The 22,343-nt window shown below is 40.3% G+C and overlaps 1 protein-coding gene across 1 annotated transcript in view; it reads right to left on the bottom strand.

The window, feature by feature from the left end:
• Positions 1 to 22,343, bottom strand: part of LOC124775678 (insulin-like growth factor-binding protein complex acid labile subunit) — a 142,935-nt gene that overhangs the window by 24,698 nt on the left and 95,894 nt on the right. Inside the window, exon 3 of the mRNA XM_047250506.1 lies at positions 21,922 to 22,146. Coding sequence (XP_047106462.1) covers positions 21,922 to 22,146 — 225 coding nt within the window. The remainder of the gene's footprint in view (positions 1 to 21,921; positions 22,147 to 22,343) is intronic.

Raw genomic sequence — 22,343 nt, 5'->3', positions numbered from 1 at the left:
GGAATGAAATAGAGTACTGAATTCAATTATTGGAGCGAGAGCCCATTAGGCAGTCTCCATATACACTTTCACAGCCTAAGATGAAAGCGTTAAAACAGGAAGTTGACAATGTTAGCAGACTTCCCCTATGCACCGCCCATATTTTTGGTCAAAAAGGCAGATGGAGATGGTTTCCTTCCTATGGTGGATTAACGCGCCTTGAATTGGAAGATAGTTCTTGAATCTGCCCCTCTTCCTGACCTTTACCATTGCTTCACTTGGTTCACTGGTACCCAGTACTTCACGGTACTTGATCTAAATCAAGCATATTACCACGTACCATTGGCGAAGGCATTGCTCATTGGACAGTGCACCTATTGGCTTTCAAGTTCTTGCTGGGCATATTGGGGCAGTGAGAACGTGATGGCTAATGAATGCAGCTGCATATTCGAGAAGCAAGGGGCGGGAGGTTTCGCTTGGCCCTCTGATGAGCTGGAAATCGTGAGAGCTGTTCTTGCTGAGGTGATGGCTTTGTTTACGAACTTAGAGGAGGAACAAGAGACAGATCATGAGTTGATAATAATTATCTAGTGTTCTATTTGCATTTGGAAAAACAATAATTTCCCCACTTCTCGCTGGGCGAGTAAGGAGAAACAGTGTAAGTAAGGAGAAAGAGTGTAAGCCGCGCGGGATTAGCCGAGCGGTCAGGGGCGCTGCAGTCATGGACTGTGCGGCTGGTCCCGGCGGAGGTTCGAGTCCTCCCTCGGGCATGGGTGTGTATGTTTGTCCTTACGATAATTTAGGTTAAGTAGTGTGTAAGCTTAGGGACTGATGACCTTAGCAGTTAAGTCCCATAAGATTTCACACACATTTGAACATTTGAAGAAACTGTGTAAACATGCCAGAGAGGACGTTCCTGCACCGGAGACGTGCCGTGACCAGAAGATGTGTGGCCTGTGGCATCTGCTGTTTCCCAGATGTTACTGTTGGCGCTGGTTTATTCCGAGAACGAAGCCTTGCTGCTCCTAGACTTACTACGACTGGGTGGGAGCCGTAATAATCCTCTAGCGTTGCTGGTTTTCCTCAGATCTGGGCACTTAAGTGTGTAGCACAGGTTTTGGAACATTATTCGGCAGCCTGCCTTTTGACCTGTTGTGGTGCATCACTTTCTTCTTTGTTTCGACACCTAACCGTATTGCTTATTTAGTGCCTCAATGGCTCGTTCATGTCGATCTAGTGTCGCTACCCTCGGCTTCCTTTTGGGTTGGAAAAAGGTTTCCTCTTTTGGTTTCTATTGCCAAACGTTTGTTTTATTGTGTTCACATATTGACTGGGCTCTATACGTTACGTTCAGAATAGTGTACCTGCTGTAAAATATTCTGAAGGATGTTTGGTGATTTGAGCCACCTTTTTGATATTTCATGTTTGAACTGTTAAAAGATACAGCCTCTCTCGAGGTACCCATCTTTTTTAATTACGTTAAAAAGGGGATTGCAATATGTTGAAAGGTGGCTACACTGAGCCACAGCGCCAGAGATTGCGCCAAAGAGTTTTATTCCGCCGCCTCCACTGGCAGTGCTTGCTGAGATGTCGTAGTGAAAAGTTCTTGTCGAGAAGTCGTGGTGGAGAGTGCTTGTTGTGGAGTGATAGGGGTGAGTCGGTGTTGAGATGTTGTAGTAGGGAGTGCTTGTTCCATGTTTTATGCAGTTTTTTTTTTTTTGGGCTAGACAGCAGATGTTGTTCGAATAGAGATATTGTAATGATCAGAGAGCTTTTCGTCAATATATATGAAGGTAAAAAAATTCCCTTTTCTTTTTATTATTTCAATGTCTTAAATAATGCGTCATTACAGGTTCAGTCAACAAAGCATCTGGCTCGTGTTCTTGTATTAGAGTGTAATTCTGGTTTCCTTACGCAATTATAGTATTTATATTTTTTTTAATTGCTTCAGTATAAATGGCATTTAAAATTTCTTGTCTTATTGAAGAAGAACAGTGCCAGATGTGTACGTTGAATCACACTTCCACACACAGAACAGCTACACTTGTGTTTTGTTTTTTCCTACGTTTTATAGTTGCTGGGGACTTAATTAATTAATTGTGTTAACGGAAATTTTCTTTCCTTCTTTGTTGTTATTCTATGCAGTCAGATTGCGTACTAAAACTAGTTAGGGCCAACCGTTTACGAGACTTCGTAATCGAACAGACAGTTATTAAAATTACAAAATATTTGCATTCAAAAAAATAATTAAGCCCCCATGCACGTGGCGACCGCTGCTTCGGATCGTCCCTTGGAATTCTTCTGATTGTAAAAATAGTAGACAGTAGTATTGTTGTAGTAATTTATAGTTTAGTAATTGTAGTCTATATTGCATGTGTAGATTTGGTAATTGTCATTCTTCTCATGGTATTTTGCAAAATTTAATTTTTGATGTCTTGTATACGCGTTTGACAATTTTGTGCAGTTAGAAAGATTTCAATTGTTCGTTAATCGTGGTTGAGGGAAGCATTTCGTGTGAATGATATTGTTGATGATAAAGTGTCATTGTGTGTAATTTTCATATAGTGACGAGTTTTGTATGTTTTGTAAATGATTACGCGATCGATGAAAAAGGCAAAAATGATGGATAGTCAGAATGACGAAATTGTTTACATGGCGAACTCGTCAACACAGGAGAACAGTATGATGAATAATGAAGTGGAAAACAATTTAATAAGTCGGGAAAATAGTCCGGAACCATTTCAAAATTTTTCTCAATTAGAAAATTCACAGAATACGAGATTAACGATAGAAGATTCTGAAATAGTATCGAACACAGATAGCTTTATGGCTGTGCAGAAGGAAGTTAGTTTTGCGGGAAATGTTAGGGGCGAAAAGAATTTCGAACCGGCTAATATGGAGCAGTTGATGGGTGCTATATTAAATTTGGGAGCACGAATGGAAACACAGTTTAGATCTGAATTAAAAACACAGATGGGAACTTTGGCAACACGGTTAGAAACTGACGTGGGGACAATGGAAACACGGTTAGACTCACTGGGATCACAGTTGGGATCTGAATTAAAAACAGTGGGATCACAAATAGGAACAATTAAAACAGAGATGGAAACACGGTTAGATTCACGAATAGGGACATGTTTCAAAAATATGAAAGATGAATTAAAGAAAGAAATCAGAGAAGAAGTACAACCGATTTTGAACGCTCACAATAATAGATTAATTGCAGTAGAGATTAGACAAAAGGAACAGGATAGAGAACAGGAAGAATGAGATCGCATGATAGTACAAAAATTTTCAGAGTTCAATTTACAACGTGCACACGATAAGGAGGAAATATTTGAGAGAATCGAGGAATCCGTACCAAATGACAGAATAAATAATCTAACACAACAATATGAACAGTTAACTATTAAATGTGTCAATACTGAAACCCGAGTCGCGACACTTACGGAAGACGTAAATAAACAGAAAGAACAAATAGGTGACTTATCGGAAAGAGTTGAGGAGATTGCAGATAAATTGACAAGTCTTAGTTTAAATGGTGACAGAGATTCAGATGATACAGCACCATTGCCATTTGCAGAAACCGAAGAGTACCAGAACATAAATAAGCATGTTGAAAATCAGGGAAAATTTAATGAACACGTTAAAATGGAAGTGGAGGCATTACGAAAGCAAGTCAAACAAATTGAAGGCGAAATCGTAGGAAAAGACAGCAGAAGAAATTTAGAATCACAGATAGCAGAGGGCTTTGAAGAAAATAATTTGTTTCATTTACGGGATGCAACAAGAGAGCGCCAGGCGCGTGAACTTGACAATAATCGACATTCGGACTGGAACAGTCGCGGTAGGTCTTTGTCGCCACGAGGAGAAAACTTTGACTATAAACACTTCTTGACTGTTCAGAAATTTAAGATCTTTCGTAATTCTAAGAACGACATACATCCATGTTCATGGTTAGATCAATTTACGTACGCACTTCCACCAAATTGGCCACTAAGTCACAAACTGGAATTTATGTGCGGCTATTAAGTCCTCAGGGGATTCACTACACTAAGTGAATATGTGCCGTAGCGTGCATAGGGCCCCGAGCTGTAGTGGTGCTATTTCCCTTTTAGTTTTCTGCACCGCTGCCTACTCTTTTACTATTCTTTGCATCTGTCAAAACAACTCTTCGACTATCAATCTATTTAGAGAATCGTTAAAGAATAACCGGATATGACTATTTTACCCAAAAGTGATTTCGGAAATTACCGTTTGGACTTACTGTATCTTCTGCAGCATTCATTCGTAGTTTAAACGAAATTTTACCTGTTTATCTTCGTGACAATATTACTTCATATGTTGACGATATTCTTATTGCTAAACGTTCTTGGCGTGAGCATAACAAAATTTTGGATTCATTATTATGTGTTTTTGCAAGAGTTGGCATTACAGTGAACTTGGAAAAATCTGAATTTGGTCGTTCTCAGGTGAAATTTCTCGGTCACATTATTTCTACAGAAGGTATTCTTCCTGATCCAGAGAAACTAGACGCTATTCGTAATTATGCTGTTCCTACTACAAAACATTATGTTTCGTAGTTTCCTTGGTGTCTCTAATTTTCTTAGACGCTTTGTTAGATTGGACAATTTGGCCACACCTCGTTTTTGCGATCTATCTGGAAAGTTCTTTTTAAACGAAAATCGGTCGACAACTCTGGTTAGTTTGTATTCCTGATGAGTGGATCAATAAATTGATTTGGTACACACATTTCAGTTATGCACACTTTGGTCCCAGAAAATGCTTTCATAAATTGCGAGAAAATTGCTACTTCAGTAATATGGAAAAACGTATTCGATCTGTTCTTGCCAAATGCAAATTATGTCAAAAGGCCAAGCCGCCAACTATTTCTCACAGAGCACCGTTGTTTCCTATTATTCCAGCAAAATTAAAGGACATGGCTGCAGTCGATTTGTTCGGTCCAGTGGTTCGTTCTACTAATGGTTTTGCGTACATTTTCGTAGCAGTGGAATTGACATCAAAATATGTGTGTTTTACACCTTTACGCAAAGCAAGAGCTCGTTCAGTATCTAACGCTTTCATCAAACATTTTCTTAAAGAAGGTCATGTTGATAAGGTTATATCAGATAATGGATCACAGTTTCGCTCTAAAATTTGGCTTCGTACTCTATGGCGTCGTAAAATTAAACCAATTTTCATTTCACTTTTTCACCCTCAATCTAACGCTTCAGAGAGATGGATGAAGGAAATCAATAAATTGTGTCGACTTTATTGTCATCAGAATCACAGAACCTGGGATCAGTATCTTCATATTTTTCAAAACATTCTGAATGAACTTCCTAATGACTCAACTTCTTTACCGCCTATACTGATATTAAAAAATAAAGTACCGACAAATCGCATTTCTGAAATCGTTCCTTTTCCGCCTTCACGGAAACTGCGGCATTCTGAAGTTGTCAACCTGGCTCTACGAGATATTGCGTCTGCGGCTGCGGCTGCTAGAAGAGAGAAATCAGCTAAACATCCTGGTCGTTTAAAAAATCTTGTCAGTTGGTCAAAAGGTATTAATTAAGTCTCATCGTTTGTCTCACAAAGGAAAGGGCTTGTGTCGCAAATTTTTTCTGCTTTATAACGGTCCATATAGGATTCGCAAAATTATTCATGACAACACTGTCGAAGTAGAAACTCTTAAATCTCGGCGCTCTAGGGGAATACATCATATATCGAACGTTAAAATTTTTGAGGAATGACATACTTTAGAGAAACTAACAGCTACATGTAAACATGCAGAGAATACAAGGATACCGCGCTGTGTTTTGGCGGCGGCACAGACTCAAAGCAAAAGTCAAGTCTGCGCGCCGCACAAGGCAGTCGTTGACCGCAAACAATTACTTCCTACGTCACGCGCCTACAGCTGATCGAGCGCTCAGTGCGAATGCACTGACAGCCGTAAACAAATACACAGCCTGATTTCTCTGATTAAATTCAGTGTAAAACTATAGTGACTTGATAAATTATGTTATTAACGTTCAGTATTTTTCAGGATACGGTTGTATAAAATATTTAAGAACTTCAGGTAAATTCTGTGTGTGTCCGACGTTAAGAGGACTTGCTATCGAGAAAATTTCAGGAAGAATGTAATTTCGAAGAAGAAACTAATAAACTAAAAAGGTAACTATTAATTGAGTTTATTTTTCAGGTAACATATTTCCACTTAGGTACGTACTTTAGACGTAATTTGCTGCTCGCGATTACGTGATTTATACTTTGCGCTAAATTTCATGTTCTATGAATTTACTTGTGAAGCGACGTGCTTGCGTGTTAACTGATTTTGAGAATGATTGATTAATGAACAGGGTTGTTAATTGTATATATTATGCATCGCTTGGCTGCTATGCTTTTTTATTGATGTCACATTTTTTTATTGTGTGCCTGCTGTGCTTATTTATTTAAATTATAATTGTCACCTGATTAATTGTGCTGACTGTGGTTATGTATGTAAGTTATACTTTGTGATGTATCTGCTTGCGCCTTCATGTTTACTTATTAAGATGACATATGAACATTTATTTGCTTATGCTGATACGATGCTAATGACCTGTTTATTATGTAAGATATATATTTGCTGCTTTGCGTATGGATTGCATATATACACATTTCTATTTTGTTGTCGTAACTACTCTTTAATTTGGTATATATAAATGCTGATACTGTGTACAAACAGAGTTTAGGTCACACTATGGTATTAATTATAGATTGTTTGCTTGGCAGAGCCTCGTTGTAGGAATTGTGCTGCATCCACTTGTTGACATTCTGTTCTCTACTGGTATATTTACTCGCTGTTGCATGTTTTGCTTACGCTCAGTGCCTTATATTTTTAAGATAAGAAAATGAACTGCTACAATTCGACGAACGACATTAGTACAAGAAACTTCATTGAAGTCACATGAGCAGGAGGTTTTATGAAGCTGTATAAATTTATGCTAATAGGAAGGAAGCTAACGACATGACATACCAACACTAGGGTTAGACCATTGACAGTTATTACACTGCATTCTTCGTGAGCAATTGAAATAGCAAGTGACACTTGACACAAAAAATACTCCACATGTTTGCTTCTGCCATGATTCTTGAAGTGGTGTGCACACTGTGAAATATTACGATTTATTCACTCAAAGTCTTATGTGGTCTTTCATACTACGTACTCATACTTACTTACTGAGAGTTATTCAAACTAAAGTCTGTTAGAGGTCACGTATGCATTTCTTTTGTTTAATGATGGACAAGGTAACCAAAATGTATTTTATAATTCATAATGAAGATTTGGATCAGATGGATTACACAGAGGTTGTGTGTGGACATTGTGTCTTTGGATTGTATGGGATGATGAATTGAAGTTTGCACTAGGATTTTATCTGTACTTGTTCGAGGAGACTGACTAGAGGAAAGAGTCGTTATGGAAGGGAAATGATATTGGTAATAAGGTTTATATGTATCGACGTATTGAAGAGGTATTATTGAGCTATTGAGATTATGTGAAGTTGATGATTATTGGAGTTTTAGTGGACAAGAGGTAAGGTAAATGATATTATTGATGATAAGATTTGTATGTATCGACGTAAGAGGTATTATTGAAGTATTGCGATTATGTGATGATAATGATTATTGGAGTTTTGGTGGATAAGAGGTAAAGTAAGTGAGGAGCATATTTTTTTTTTTTGTTGGTTTTATGGTACAAGGAGGATGAAGATAGCAGACTAGAACACTAAAGTGGAAGGAAGATTGTCTACACACACTTTGTTAAATCAATAAGCAGTACAATTTTTTTTTTTTTTTTTTTTTTTGAGAGAGGAAGTAATTGCATATCTTGGCTCACTGACAGTTGTTCAGCAGCAACCGTACATTTTGATCTGGCTTGGCAAACATTGGTCTTGACATGATGACTATGACGTTGACTTACTATTATTGACTGTTATACACTGTGCCACTACTACTTGATACACATGATGAACATCAAATTTTGACAGAATTGCATTTACACAGTTAACACTATTCAATTACATAGTAGTACTTAATGTGGATGAAAGATGAGTGAGTGTGTTTTGTGTGTTTTCCCTTCCTAACCCCAGATAAGTGGTACTGACTTATCTCCTAAATATTATTTTACTTGTTTGTTGTGGCTTGCACTGACACCCATAAATATTATAGGTTTACTGTTATTTGTGTATTGTAATAGTTAATATGACAATTATCTGACATCATTTGTGTTTGTTATAATTTGTATGTTTAGTTTAAGAGCATTGAGAATAATTTTGTAAAAGCAATTGTGTGTGCATTCAAACTGTTGTTCACACCTGCACCTGTTCAACATTGATGTGTGACACTTAGAAATGTTTAATTTCTGCTGATGAACTGTCGGATTAGTGATGGTGAATATTATGGACTGTTACCTGCACTTGTTCAACATAATGCGTGCCACTTAGAAATGTTTAATTTCTGCTGATGAACTGTGTGATTAGTGATAGTGAATATTATGGACTGTTACTTGCACTTTTTCTACATGATTGGGGCCACTAGGACATGTTTAATTTCTGCTTATAAACTCTGATGAACAGTGTGATTAGTGATAGTGAATATTATGTACTGCTGTCTGGACCTGCTCATCATTGCTAGGTGCCACTGATGAACTGCTTCTACTGACATAATGTCACTTGTTGGTGCCTGCACCTGCTCAACATTACTGGGTGCCACTGATGGAACTGCTTCTACTGAAATGTCACTTTTTGCTGTCTGCACCTGCTCAACATTACTGGGTGCCACTGTTGGAACTGCTCAACCAGTGATGAGATGTCACTCGTTGCTGTCTGCACCTGTCAACATTACTGGGTGTCACTAATGGAACTGCTTCTACTGAAATGATGTCACTTGTTGGTGTCTGCAACTGTTCAACATTGCTGGGTGCCACTGATGGACTGCTTCTACTGAAATGATGTCACTTGTTGGTGTCTGCACCTGTTCAACATAACTGGGTGCCACTGATGGACTGCATCTATTGAAATAATGTCACTTACTGGTGTCCGCACCTTTCAACATTGCTGGGTGCCACTAATGGAACTGCTTCTACTGAAATAATGTCACTTGTTGGTGTCTGCACCTGCTCAACATTGCTGGGTGCCACTAATGGAACTGCTTCTACTGAAATAATCACTTGTTGGTGTCTGCACCTGTTCAACATTACTGGGTGCCACTAATGGACTGCTTCTACTGAGATAATGTCACTTGTTGGTGTCTGCACCTGTTCAACATTGCTGGGTGCCACTGATGGAACTGCTTCTACTGAAATGAAGTCACTTGTTGGTGTCTGCACCTGTTCAACATTGCTGGGTGCAACTGATGGAACTGCTTCTATTGAAATGATGTCACTTGTCAGTGTCTGCACCTACTCAACATTGCTGGGTGCCACTGTTGAAACTGTTTCTACTGAAATGATGTTACTTCTTGCTGTTTGCACCTGTTGACCATTGCTGGGTGCTACTGCTGGAACTATCAACTACTTGTTTTTTTATCATTGAAAGCATTTTATGTGAACATTTGTATAAACTGATTTTTTGTGTTTTGTGTAAACTATTATGTAAACTCACATGTATGAAAGAATTTGTATTGCTTACTGTATTTTATATATTAGGTTATTGAAAGGTCAGTGCAAAGCCAAAATTTTATCTAATTATGTGATATTTACGTATTAATATTATCTTTTATTTTTGTCTGTATTTTTGTGGACGAATTTGGTGGTATTTTCACCACCAATGCAAAAATACCATCAAATTCTGGCCCGTGGAAGAAGGGCATATGAAAGGTGGCTACACTGAGCCACAGCGCCAGAGATTGCGCCAAAGAGTTTTATTCCGCCGCCTCCACTGGCAGTGCTTGCTGAGATGTCGTAGTGAAAAGTTCTTGTCGAGAAGTCGTGGTGGAGAGTGCTTGTTGTGGAGTGGTAGGGGTGAGTCGGTGTTGAGATGTTGTAGTAGGGAGTGCTTGTTCCATGTTTTATGCATTTTTTTTTTTTTTGGGCTAGACAGCAGATGTTGTTCGAAGAGAGATATTGTAATGATCAGAGTGCTTTTCGTCAATATATATGAAGGTAAAAAAATTCCCTTTTCTTTTTATTATTTCAATGTCTTAAATAATGCGTCATTACAGGTTCAGCCAACAAAGCATCTGGCTCGTGTTCTTGTATTAGAGTGTAATTCTGGTTTCCTTACGCAATTATAGTATTTATATTTTTTTTAATTGCTTCAGTATAAATGGCATTTAAAATTTCTTGTCTTATTGAAGAAGAACAGTGCCAGATGTGTACGTTGAATCACACTTCCACACACAGAACAGCTACACTTGTGTTTTGTTTTTTCCTATGTTTTATAGTTGCTGAGGACTTAATTAATTAATTGTGTTAACGGAAACTTTCTTTCATTCTTTGTTGTTATTCTATGCAGTCAGATTGCGTACTAAAACTAGTCAGGGCCAACCGTTTACGAGACTTCGTAATCGGACAGACAGTTATTAAAATTAAAAAATATTTGCATTCAAAAAAATAATTAAGCCCTCATGCAATGTGTTCACTCATTTGTCTTTGAGTTTTGATGTGTTATATAAGTCAGTTATAACAAAGTCCCTCACACCACCCTTGGGTTGTGGCTGTGCAGCATGGGAGGACCTCGTGCATGGCTGTTTTGCTATATGTGGTGGCTGCGAGCCTTGACCGGCATGTTAGTGATCACATCTTATTTGCACCACTTCTGTCCACACTCTGCCCCTTACGTTTGGTATTTTTATCTTTTACCATTTGTAAAATTTAGTATTGTTTTGCGTTTATTTTTCCTTAACTAAAGAATCTTAAACCCGTTATTGGGATATTTGGACATAACTTAAACGAATCGTGGAAGAACACTCAAATTTGTTACCTAGCTTGTAAGTTTTAATGGTTCTGTTTTATGTTCCTTCTAATGAAATAGTGATCCCTTGCATTTGTATTAAAAATATTGTGGCCCAAAAATTTAAAAATGTTTTAAACAAACAATACTCAATTCCCCCCCGCCTCCCCCTATCATTGTTCGGCTGTTCCTAATGTATTTAGTCGAGCACATTAGTGGTACCGTAGTCCCACGCACTATCAACTTTGGATATAAGCACTACAAGCCACATTCAAAAGTAAAATGCCGGTATCATAAACTTATGGAGCTTAGACCAATGCATTTCGCGACAAACTCCGTAGTTCTGTGGCACACAGTAAAATCCTAATCTACGTCGTGTGTAGTGTTGGTGGTGAAAGCTGGAAACAAAGCATTGCCACATGCGACGAGGGAGAATGAAAACACATATTTTAATGGGTTAGATGTGCCGTGGCGGCGGTATTCCCGATCGATTCTCGATCGTTGGGCCTCCGAGTGGTGTTTCTTTCTCCATTGCGGGGCGCCTCCTTGCGGCGGGTGGTCCGGCTCTGCCCGGTGGCGTGTGCGCGGGCAGTCAAGTTTGGGTGCAAGCATTGCCTTTTGCGTCGGACGGTGGGTCCCTCCGCACTGTCGCTGGCCGGGGCTGGTGTTACTTGATGCTGATGCTCCCAGGGTCGATGGTTGAGTCGTCGCCTGATTACCAGCTTTCCTGCCCTGTCTGACTGCTCCTCTGGGTGATGATACTCGTGCTGCATCATCTTTCTCGCGGCGATTTCCCTGGATCGCGCCTTGGCAGGAGTTTGTGGCTGTGCTGCTCCCGGATATAGTTTACAGTGGAGTACTTTTCCGTCCTCGGAAGTTTGGTGCTGTTTGTGTGTTTCAGCGTGCTATGGCTAAGAAGATTATCTTCGGAAACGTGGACAAACCCCAGTGTTCGTGTTTCTCGGCATTCTGTGTGTAGGGAAGCAGCCTACTCACGCCGTAATAAATTCGCATCAGTCTTTCCATTGTGTGCCAGCCTAGTCCGTTGTAACTAGCTCTGACGTCACAAATGTTGCGCAATACTTTAAAAATCAAGTAAATAACCTAAAACGTTTCTAGCATGTCAGGAGTAATACTAAATTAATATGTGTTGAATATCAGTTCGATAACTTTAACCATTTTCGAAATTTGGACGTTTTTCTGTAAAAATAATTGGCGCAACAGAAGAGAGCTAGAAACTTAAAAATTTGTATTTAGATTCCTTTTTCTTAATAAATTAATAGAAACAGTCTTTTGGATCTCACAAATTAAGATTTTAGTTGAAATTCATGATTTTCTGGTTTTTGTCTTAAAAATTAAGGAAGCAAGATAGATTAACTAGGCTAATAAATAAGGCTAGGATGTTTAAATTTAAGTAGAAGGGAGATCCGCTATAATCATGAAGATGTGAGAAGTTTCAACTCAATAACTGTAAAACTATAGCGATAGCGTATCTCCAAAGGGCAGGTTCAGAGCTCGTCTACTGTGTGTAGTGTAATTAAATTAATTCTCTCGCCCAAAATAATTGACTTAGCCACATCAGCCTTTTATTATGATTACTTACCTGCGTGCTGATTGCGCATTTAAATTGAGAGCTTCATCTGCCATCAGCAAAAGAAGCTATGATTTATTCAATAATTTATAAAGTGGTGCTTTACTAGCCCAGCGGCTAGTTGGGAGAGCCGATTTGATCAGGCGTTCCCTTAGCTGTCCGCACCGCGGCTTTATATATAAGAACGCTGCGCGAGGAAACAAGGGCCCAGTTCTCTCCAGACGCTGGATAGCACACTATTTGTGTCGGGAGTCGCGTCGCGTCGGTATCATTGGTATAAACAGCCTCGGATGCCGTATTAAGTTACTCGGGATACGCGTAACCATGAAATCATTTTCGAGTGAAGTGTTAATTCTGGGATGACTTTAATTATCTATCTTCAGTTTGCGTATGTCGTATTTTCACGTGCCGCCGCGGGACAGACATTCTACCATTATTTAGCGTGGCGTTTGATGAACATTATCATCAAATTATGGCGAGCATTCATTTAAACATTTAATTTGGACAGTAATAGTTGCATCAGCGCATTAGACTCTGAACTGCTCTGTTAGTCAGATTGTGTGGATTCTTTTTTTTTTTTTTTCATCTGTGACTTTCAGAATAGAGAACTTTTTTACACGATCGTTTTTGATTATGAATCCCAGACAATCTCGTAATTCCTCAGAGCTATAAGCTGTAGCTATAAGTGTATTTCTCAGATGAAGTGGGCACTAGGAATTCTAATTACAGGCTTCACGTTTTGCAAATCACTTTCTGGTTGCCAATATTGTAGTTAGAGAGCCAGCGTTGAGAACGGCAAAAGACAGCATAAATAATAGGAACATTTTAAACGTAATTCCACCCGCAGCCCCACATATGGTTACACAGCAGGGAAATGCATCCTTTTCTACATTACAACAATCAATTCCACCCGCCGCCCCACATGTGGGGTGATGTGCCTTACTTAGTGTGTTTTTCTTTGCGTTCTATTGTGCCGTTGCAGAACTTTGTTTAACCTTTTCCCTCCTTACTCTTCTGCAGAGTGCCTTTTGATCCTGTGGCCTGTAATTTCGCTTGTGTCAAGTTCTGGGGTTTTGGGGTATAATTGATTAAATTATGTTTTGGAATTTATGGGATTCTGGGTGTTTGTCCGGGATTTTTGCTGGCCTGTGCCCATACGATTTCCCGTTTCCTCGCCCGGGCGTCGTACGTAAGGTTTAAGGTGAGTGAATTTTGGTAGTTCCCATCCAGTGGTTCGGTGGGCCCCGAGACGAATTGTTTTTTTTTTTTTTTTTTTTGCAGCCAGCCTATCTCCCTGGCCTAAGGTTGGCTCCTCTGTGCCCGTGCGCGAGTGTGTATGTGGGCGACGGTGATCGTTTCCTGACTTGTTTACCGTTTCTTGCCGACTTCTCTGCATACACTGCCGAATCTGTAATTTGGTCTATGCCATGTTATAGTTGCTTCAAGTTGGTTCGCACACTCCCCTTGGTAATGACATCTGCGCACCTATGGGACTGAATAATGTTTTGAACTACTGTAAGCTGGCGGTTGTCGCCGTGTGTGTTAAATTTTAACTTTTATTTGAGTTTTGGCGTAATTGTATTTTGTTAACTGAGCTAATTTTATATTGCCTACTGCTGCGATGTCAGAAATATTAAAATCTAGCCTTGGTCTCCTTGTGAATTTTTATGTTGATAACTGATGCAGCATTTTAGTGTAATGATTTATCTTTTACGTTTTGTGGAAATTTTATCTTGGCAAATCCTTGGGGTTAAATTGTACAGCTTGTGTCTATGATCTGTGGAAATGTTGGGGTGGATTGCATTTTCTCATTAGGCCTATCACTTATTTTACTAAAGGAATTAAGGGATATTTGTTGAAAGTTTTTTAAAAAATTTTAACCATCATAAATTTTATCTTATCTGAAGTCATATTTGTGGAGAGTTGTTATTTAATTTTCATTGTCCTCCCAGCCTCCCCTTTGCTACAGTATTAAAAGTGTTTGTTGTTTTGATTAATTGCAGCTGCTTGCCTTAAAGAAGTAAAGCTCATTTTGAAAGATTGAAAATTAGTGTAACTGTTCACTCCAATAAAGCCACCCTGTTAAAAGAAAAATTTTGGTGCTACCATTTGTTTCCCCCTTGTTTCCCTACCACGGCTCATTAGACATTAAAGCATGTATAAAAACCTTACAAAATGGTTGAAACATGGTAGACAGACAAACTGTAAAGATACGCTACGTTTAAGTTCAAAATCAGTGACGCGAATGTAAACCATGATCGCGAAAATGCATCACATGAGCTACATTATCACTAACCGTAATTCAAACGGATAGCTGTCAGGCTGGCTGAATATTCTAGTTGTCACACTGTTTCGCCGTGCGGCCTACAAAGTTTGCAGCGTGGTTATGTCAACCAACGAAACTATACAGGTTGTAACAAAAAAGTACTGCACAAATTGCATGACACATTCTTCACATGTAGACCAAGGAATTGTTATATGAACATGTCCGGAAATTTGTTTCCATATTACAACTCACTTTCTCCAACTCATTAATCATAGCAAACCTACAAGAACAGAACGTTACATCACGGGGAACATGCACTCTTGGTCACGTCTGGTTACGTTGTGCACCGCCAGTGTTTTGTTTCCATGTCCCTGTTGCTATGTGACATACGTAATTGTTGCATACAGGTAACGTTAACTGTTCTAGCGATCAGTAAGACCGCTGCAAGCTGGGACCTTGTCGAGAAACTCTGAGATAAGGGTGTAGAAATGAAGTAAAAAATTTAATATAATTAATTTTTATTTAGAGCACAATTACATGGAACTTATTGCCGCAGAGGTAGTTGGTACGCCACATTTTTCGGAAGGTTTCACCTTTTTCAGCAACTCTTTTTTCCGTTCTACATATTTGTGAACCTCTAAGCAAGTGAGCCTGTAGTTAAACTGGCATAGTAAGAATGTTTCCACAGGCCCTGGCTTCAGTCGGTTTCTTTCATCAGTCCTCTGGGCCGACATCAGCAAAATACTCTTTCCATAGTGGCGTTTTGTGCAGGGATAGAATACAAATACTCGCATAATTTGTGTTAAGGATTTTCGGTTTCCTTATGTAAGTCCACCTTTCTTCCATGGGGTGTTTAAACTTCCATTTCTTCCGAGTCACACTTAGTTTCTAAAATTCTTTTCAGATATATGTTCCTGAAAACAATTACCTTCACACCATTTTTAGTCATGTATATAATAGTGTTTTCAATCACCGCCCAGTCTGAGGTTTCAGACAGCGTCATTCAATCAAATGCTTGATACTTATTGAAAGAAATAGCCCATTTCTGTAAGTAATCAAATGCTGTGGTACACAAAGCCGTTCTCTCTTCCTCAAATTTCGAAATCAAATTATTTCTTGACTAGGGTTCTCATTCTTTAATTTGTTCAAATTCACCTTGGTTTTCATTCCAATAAAATTGGCAGTCTTCCTTTCATTCAGCTATCTTTTAGAGTGTCAATAAATTTCGTATATCAATTATCGAGACTTCATTGTTCTCCAGGCTTTTTATATATTTTTTTCAAAAGGAGCCAAGTTGTCATAAAGCGAGAGCTTGCTGGAAGTATGTTGTTTTTTCTGGTGAAAGTTGGTCCTGTCTCAGTGCCAGTGATGGCCAACTGAGAGGCTGCAACCAACCTGTCTGTGTGCTAGTCAGAGTGGACCTACACCTGGTGTTATGATCTGCGGTGCGATTTCGTATGACAGCAGGAACATTACTGCGGTTATCCCACGCACCCTAAATTTGCATGGATTCTCTGCAAATCACACTTGAGTGCCTGGCAAAGGGCTCATCGAGCTAACTTCACAATAATTCACCATTATTCCACCCTCGAATCGCGCGGAAAAAACGAACACCTATATCTTTCCGCGTGAGCTCCCATTTCCCTTATTTCATTATGATGATCGCTTGTCCCTGTGTAGGTCGGCGTCAACCCATGTTTTCGCATTCGGAGGAGAAAGTTGGTGACTGAAATTTCGTGAGAAGATTACGCCGCAACGAAAAACTCCTAAATCCTGTATCATGTCCGTGATATTTTCTCCCCTATTTCGCGATAATACAAAACGTGGTGCTCTTCTTCGAACTTTCTCGTTGTACTCTCTCAGCCCTATGTGATAAGGATCCCAGACCGCGCAGCAGTACTCCAAAAGAGGACAAGCGTAGTGTAGGCTGTATCTTTAGTAGTGCGTTACATTTTCTAAGTGTTCTGCCAGTAAGATGCAGTCTCTGGTTTGCCTTCCCCACAACATTCTCTATGTGTTCTTTCCAATTTGAATTGTTCATAACTGTAATTTCTATGTATTTAGTTGATTTTACGGCGTATATATTAGACTGATTTATCGTGTAACTGAAGTTTAACAGATTACTTTTAGCACTCATGTGGATGATCTAACATTTTTCATTATTTAGGGTCAATTGCCAATTTCGCACCACTCAGATATCTTTTCTAAATCGTTTTGCAATTTGTTCTGATCTCTGATTTAGATTTTCTGTGATTTCTCCAAATCGCTCCAAGCAAATGCCGGGATGGTTCCTTTGAAAGGGCATGGCCTACTTCCATCCCCGTCCTTCCATAATCCGATGAGATCGATGACCTCGCAGTTTGGTCTCTTCCCCCCTACAACCAGCATGCTGGGATCTAAGGACTGTACTGTCTTGCTTGGCTCTTGTCTTTACTGCTTTTATGTTTCTTGTATGTAATTTGATGTCTCACAAAAGAGGAAGTTATTAGCTAATGGGCAATAAAGAGCGCAAGTTTTCTGAAGCGTTCTTGTTCTCCCGGTCACAGATGATCCCACCCAGTATTAATTGTTTTTTTTAAGGGGGGGGGGGGGGGTAGGATGTCAAACCGGTCGACTGGCAGCAGGAAAGGCACCACAGGATATTTTAATTCCCACTGCCCTGAGTATCGGTTTGATGACTCCCATAAAAAAAATATACACTTTTGAATTCCACAGAGCGAAATACAGCGGCGTTCAGTAGAAGAATGCTGTGTGAAGAGGCGTGGCGCTGCTCTTTGGCACACTTAAGGCCAAATAACATGTCTTACATTTCCTTGAACATATATGTTTTATATATGAAACTCTTCAGAAAGATGTGCGCTACGACATGAACATATTTTTGAATTTTTTTAAAAATTTTGACGTCCTATCACAAACGCTCGAGGGGGAGCAGGGGAGGGGGGTCGGCACTATAAAGTTTTTTGCCCCGGTTCTGAAATATCGTACATCCGAGGCTGGGTGTAAATCGAATTGAGTGCTTAACCGACTCCTTAGTTGCAACGGAGACCTGTCCATTAAACCTTCATTATGGGTGACACGGTGTAACTGTTCCTCGGGGCAGCGGTTAAGTCAGCAGAGGAGTGCTGTTTTAGTAGACTGTATTTATTGTCCGCAGATGGGGCGAGGATGATATAGCTGATCTCATCCGCATGTTCACCCAAGTGAGTAAGCACTGTGACGAGTTTTGTGTTGTCACTGATGACATCACTTGGGACCGACCGAAAGCCGTTGCAATCTCTGCTAGTGATGCCACTGATGCAATATTGAGGGGAACGAGCACAACGCTCTCTGGCTAAAACCGGAGATACGTTCAGGCCGAAATTTTTGCGAGGAACATAAGTGTTCCGAAAGGATAGCCTAAATACAGTTGGTGGTGGCGTGTTTGTTGTTGTTAGAAGTACTTTATCTTGTCGCGAAATTGAAGTACATAGCTCCGGTGAGATGGTGAGATAGCATTGGCAACCGGAATAAAATAATAATTTGATCCTTTTACTGACCTCCCAATTCAGATGATAAAATTACTGAAAGGTTCAAAGAAAACTTGAGTTTGATTTCAAACACGTACCCGACTCATACAATGGTAGTTGGTGGTGACTTATTTACCCTCGATATTTTGGCGAAAGTACATGCTTAATTCCGGAGGTATACATAAAACATCATCCGAAATTGTGCTAAACGCATTCTCTAAAAATTATTTCAAGAAGTCAGTCATGAGCCTACGACCGGCCGCAGTGGCCGAGCGGTTTCAGGCGCTTCAGTCCGGAACCGCGCAACTGCTACGGTCACAGATTCGAATCCTGCCTCGGGCATGGACGTGTGTGATGTCCTTATGTTAGTTAGGTTTAAGCAGTTCTAAGTCAAGGGAACAGATGACCTCCGATGTTAAGTCCCATAGTGCTCAGAGCCATTTGAACCATGAGCCCACTCGAATAGTAAACGGTTGTGAAAACACGCTTTACCTCTTAGCAACAAATAATCCTGAATTAATAACGAGCATCAAAACGGGTACAGGGATTAGTGAACACAGGGTTGTCGTAGCGAGATTGAATATTGAAACCCCCAATTCCTCCAAAAAGAAACGAAAAATATACCTATTCAAAAAAGCAGATAAAAATTAACTTGACGCCTTCCGGAGAGACATTCTCCACTCCTTTCAAATTAACAGTGTGTGTAGGTTAGATGTGGCTTGAATTCAAAGAAATATTATCGGCAGCAATAGAGAGATTTATACCAAATAAATTAACAAACGACGGAACTCATCCTCCTTGGCACACAAAACTGTTCAGAACACTGTTGCAGAAACAACGAAACAAACATGCCAAATTTAAACAGACGCAAAACCCCGAAGATTGGCGATCTTTTACAGAATCTCGAAATTTAGCGCGGACTTCAATGCGAGATGCCTATAACAGTCTCCACAACGAAACTGTCTCGAAACCTGGCAGAAAATCCAAAGAGATTCTGGTCGTATGTGAAGTATGTTAGCGGCAAGAAACAATCAATGCCTTCTCTGCGCGATAGCAATGGAGATACTATCGAAGACTGTGCTCCCAAAGCAGAGTTACTAAACACAGCCTTCCGAAATGCCTTCGCAAAAGAAGACGAAGTAAATTTTCCAGAATTCGAATCGAGAACAGCTGTCAACATGAGTAAAGTAGAAGTAGATATCCTCGGAGTAGTGAAGCAAGTTAAATCACTTAGTAAAAGCAAATCTTCTGGTCCAGATTGCATACCAATTAGGTTACTTCCAGAGTATGCTGATGCAATAGCTCCATACTTAACAATCATATACAACCGTTCGCTCGATGAAAGATCCGTACCCAAAGACTGGAAAGTAGCACAGGTCACACCAATATTCAAAAAGGTAGCAGGAGCAATCCACTAAATTAGAGGCCCATATCATTAACATCGATTCGTAGCAGGATTTTGGAACATATATTGTATTCGAGCATTATGAATTACCTCGAAGAAAACTGTTTATTGACACGCAGTCAACACCGATTTAGAAAACATCGATCTTGTGAAACACGACGAGCTCTTTACACACACGAAGTGTTGAGTGCTATTGACAGGGTATTCAAATTGATTCTGTGTTTCTAGATTTCCAAAGGGCTTTTGATACAGTAACAAAAAGCGGCTTTTAGTGAAATTGCGTGCTTATGAAATATCGTCTCAGTTATGTGACTGGACTCGTGATTTTCTGTCAGAGAGGTCACAGTTGGTTGTAAATGAGGGAAGATCATCGAGAAAAACAGACGTGATTTCTGGCGTTCCCCAAGGAAGTGTTACAGGCCCTCTGCTGTTCCTTATCTAGATAAACAATTTAGGAGACAATCTGATCAGCCGTCTTAGGTTGTTTGCAGATGAAACTGTTTATCGTCTAGTAAACTCATCAGAAGATCAATACAAATTGCAAAACTGTTAAGAAAACAAATCTGAATAGAGCTAAAATTGGCAATTGACCCTCAATAACGAAAAGTGTGAGGTCATCCACATGAGTGCTAAAAGGAATCCATTAAACTTCAATTACACGGTAAGTCAGTCAAATCTGAAGGCCGTAAATTCAACTAAATACCTAGGAATTACAATTACGAACAACCTAAATTGAAAGGAACAGATAGAAAATGTTTTGGGGAAGGCAAACAATAGACTGCGTTTTATTGGCAGGACACTTAGAAAATATAACAGATCTACTGAAGAGACTGCCTAAACTACACTTGTCCGTCCTCTTTTAGAATACTGCTGCGCGTGTGGGATCCTTACCAGATAGGACTGACGGAGTACATCGAAAAAGTTCAAAGCAGGGCAGCACGTTTTGTAATATCGCGAAATAGGGACAGTGTGTCACTGAAATGATACAGGATTTGGGCTGGACATCATTAAAACAAAGGCGTTTTTCGTTGCGGTGGAATCTTCCCACCACCAGCTTTCTCCTCCGTGTGCGAAAATATTTTGTTGAGGACGACCTACATATGGAGAAACGATCACCACGATAAAATAAGGGAGACCGGCCGGAGTGGCCGAGCGGTTCTAGGCGCTACAGCCTGAAACCGCGCGACCGCTACGGTCGCAGGTTCGAATCCTGTGTCGGGCATGGATGTGTGTGATGTCCTTAGGTTAGGTAGGTTTAAGTAGTTCTAAGTTCTAGGGGACTGATGACCACAGCAGTTAAGTCCCATAGTGCTCAGAGCCATTTGAAACATTTTTGATAAAATAAGGGAAATAGGAGCCCACACGTAAAGGTGCAGTTGTTCGGTTGTGTCCGCGCGCTGTTCGATAGTGGAATAATACTGAACTATTGTGAAGGTGATTCGATGAATACTCTGCCAGGCACTTAGGTGCGATTTCCAGAGTATCCACGTAAATATAGAACTCACTCTCTGTCTTACTTCCTATTCATAACGAATCCCACTCTCGTTATTCCATTTTCTGCTGCTGGTGGTATTACCCTATACTCATCTGACCAGAAACCTCATCTTCTTTCCATTTCACTTCACTGACCTCCACAGTATCTAGACTGAGCATCAGCATTTTCCTTTTCAGATTTTCTAGCTTCCCTACCACGTTCAAACTTACGACATTCCACGCCCCGACTCGTAGAACGTAATCCTCTTTTCTCACAGTCATCTTCCCCTTGGCAGTCATCTCTCGGAGATCCGAGCGGCGGACTAGTCTGGAGCTTTTTGCCAATGGAGAGATCAATTAAAGGCCACATGTCCTGTGGACACACGTTACGTGTCTTTAATGCAGTTTTTCCCATTGCCTTCTGCGTACTCACGCCGTTGATCATTGCTTATTCTTCCGCCTATAGGGACAGTTTCCCACCCTCAGGGAAAGAGACTGCGCTGAAACTCAGTCTCCTCCTCCGCTCTCTTCGTCGAGGCTGTTGGCAGAATGAGGGTGACTTCTTTTGCCGGAAGCCTTCAGCCGCCTTTACTTGATTTTTATACTGAATTTAAGCGGTAGCGGTGTTAGAACCCGGGAAAGAGGAAGTTTTGATTATTAGTCAAAGACACTACCGATAGACTACGGGTGCTTCTTACCTTAAACGTATTTAATAGTCTTCTTACCTTAAAATATTGGTAACAAGTGCCTATTGTAACTGTACTTACTTGGAGCGCGATGAGTCCGACGAAGGACCTGGAGCCGAGAGCAGGCACTCCGGAATTGGTGACGACGAGCGAGAGCAGGCTGGAGAAGTTGTGGAAGAGCGGCCCGATGGTGAGGTGATTGGGTGGTCCGCGAGCGGGACCGACAATGCGAAGCTGTCGTACCAGGGCGGCGGGCATCTCGCCCGTGGGCACGGAGCCGGACATACCACCGCGATCGCACACCACCTGCGGGCACAGCAAGTCCAGAGGAGAGCCGCGCACTTTGTCACAGGTTTGAACAGTCAGAGCAGGAACGTGTTCATCGAATTCTAACTGGAGACGCTAAGTAAAATGGAATTTCAAACTTCATGAACTGTGTTAAGAAAGGGCTGTAGTCTCTTCCCAATGTATGGCTGTGGGGGGAGGGGTGGAATTCAACGACA

The sequence above is a fragment of the Schistocerca piceifrons genome, chromosome 2, assembly GCF_021461385.2.
Source record: "Schistocerca piceifrons isolate TAMUIC-IGC-003096 chromosome 2, iqSchPice1.1, whole genome shotgun sequence".
In the NCBI taxonomy this organism is placed as follows: Eukaryota; Metazoa; Arthropoda; class Insecta; order Orthoptera; family Acrididae; genus Schistocerca; species Schistocerca piceifrons.
The sequence above is the reverse complement of the archived record's forward strand: the minus strand, read 5'-3'. Positions and strand labels throughout refer to the sequence as shown.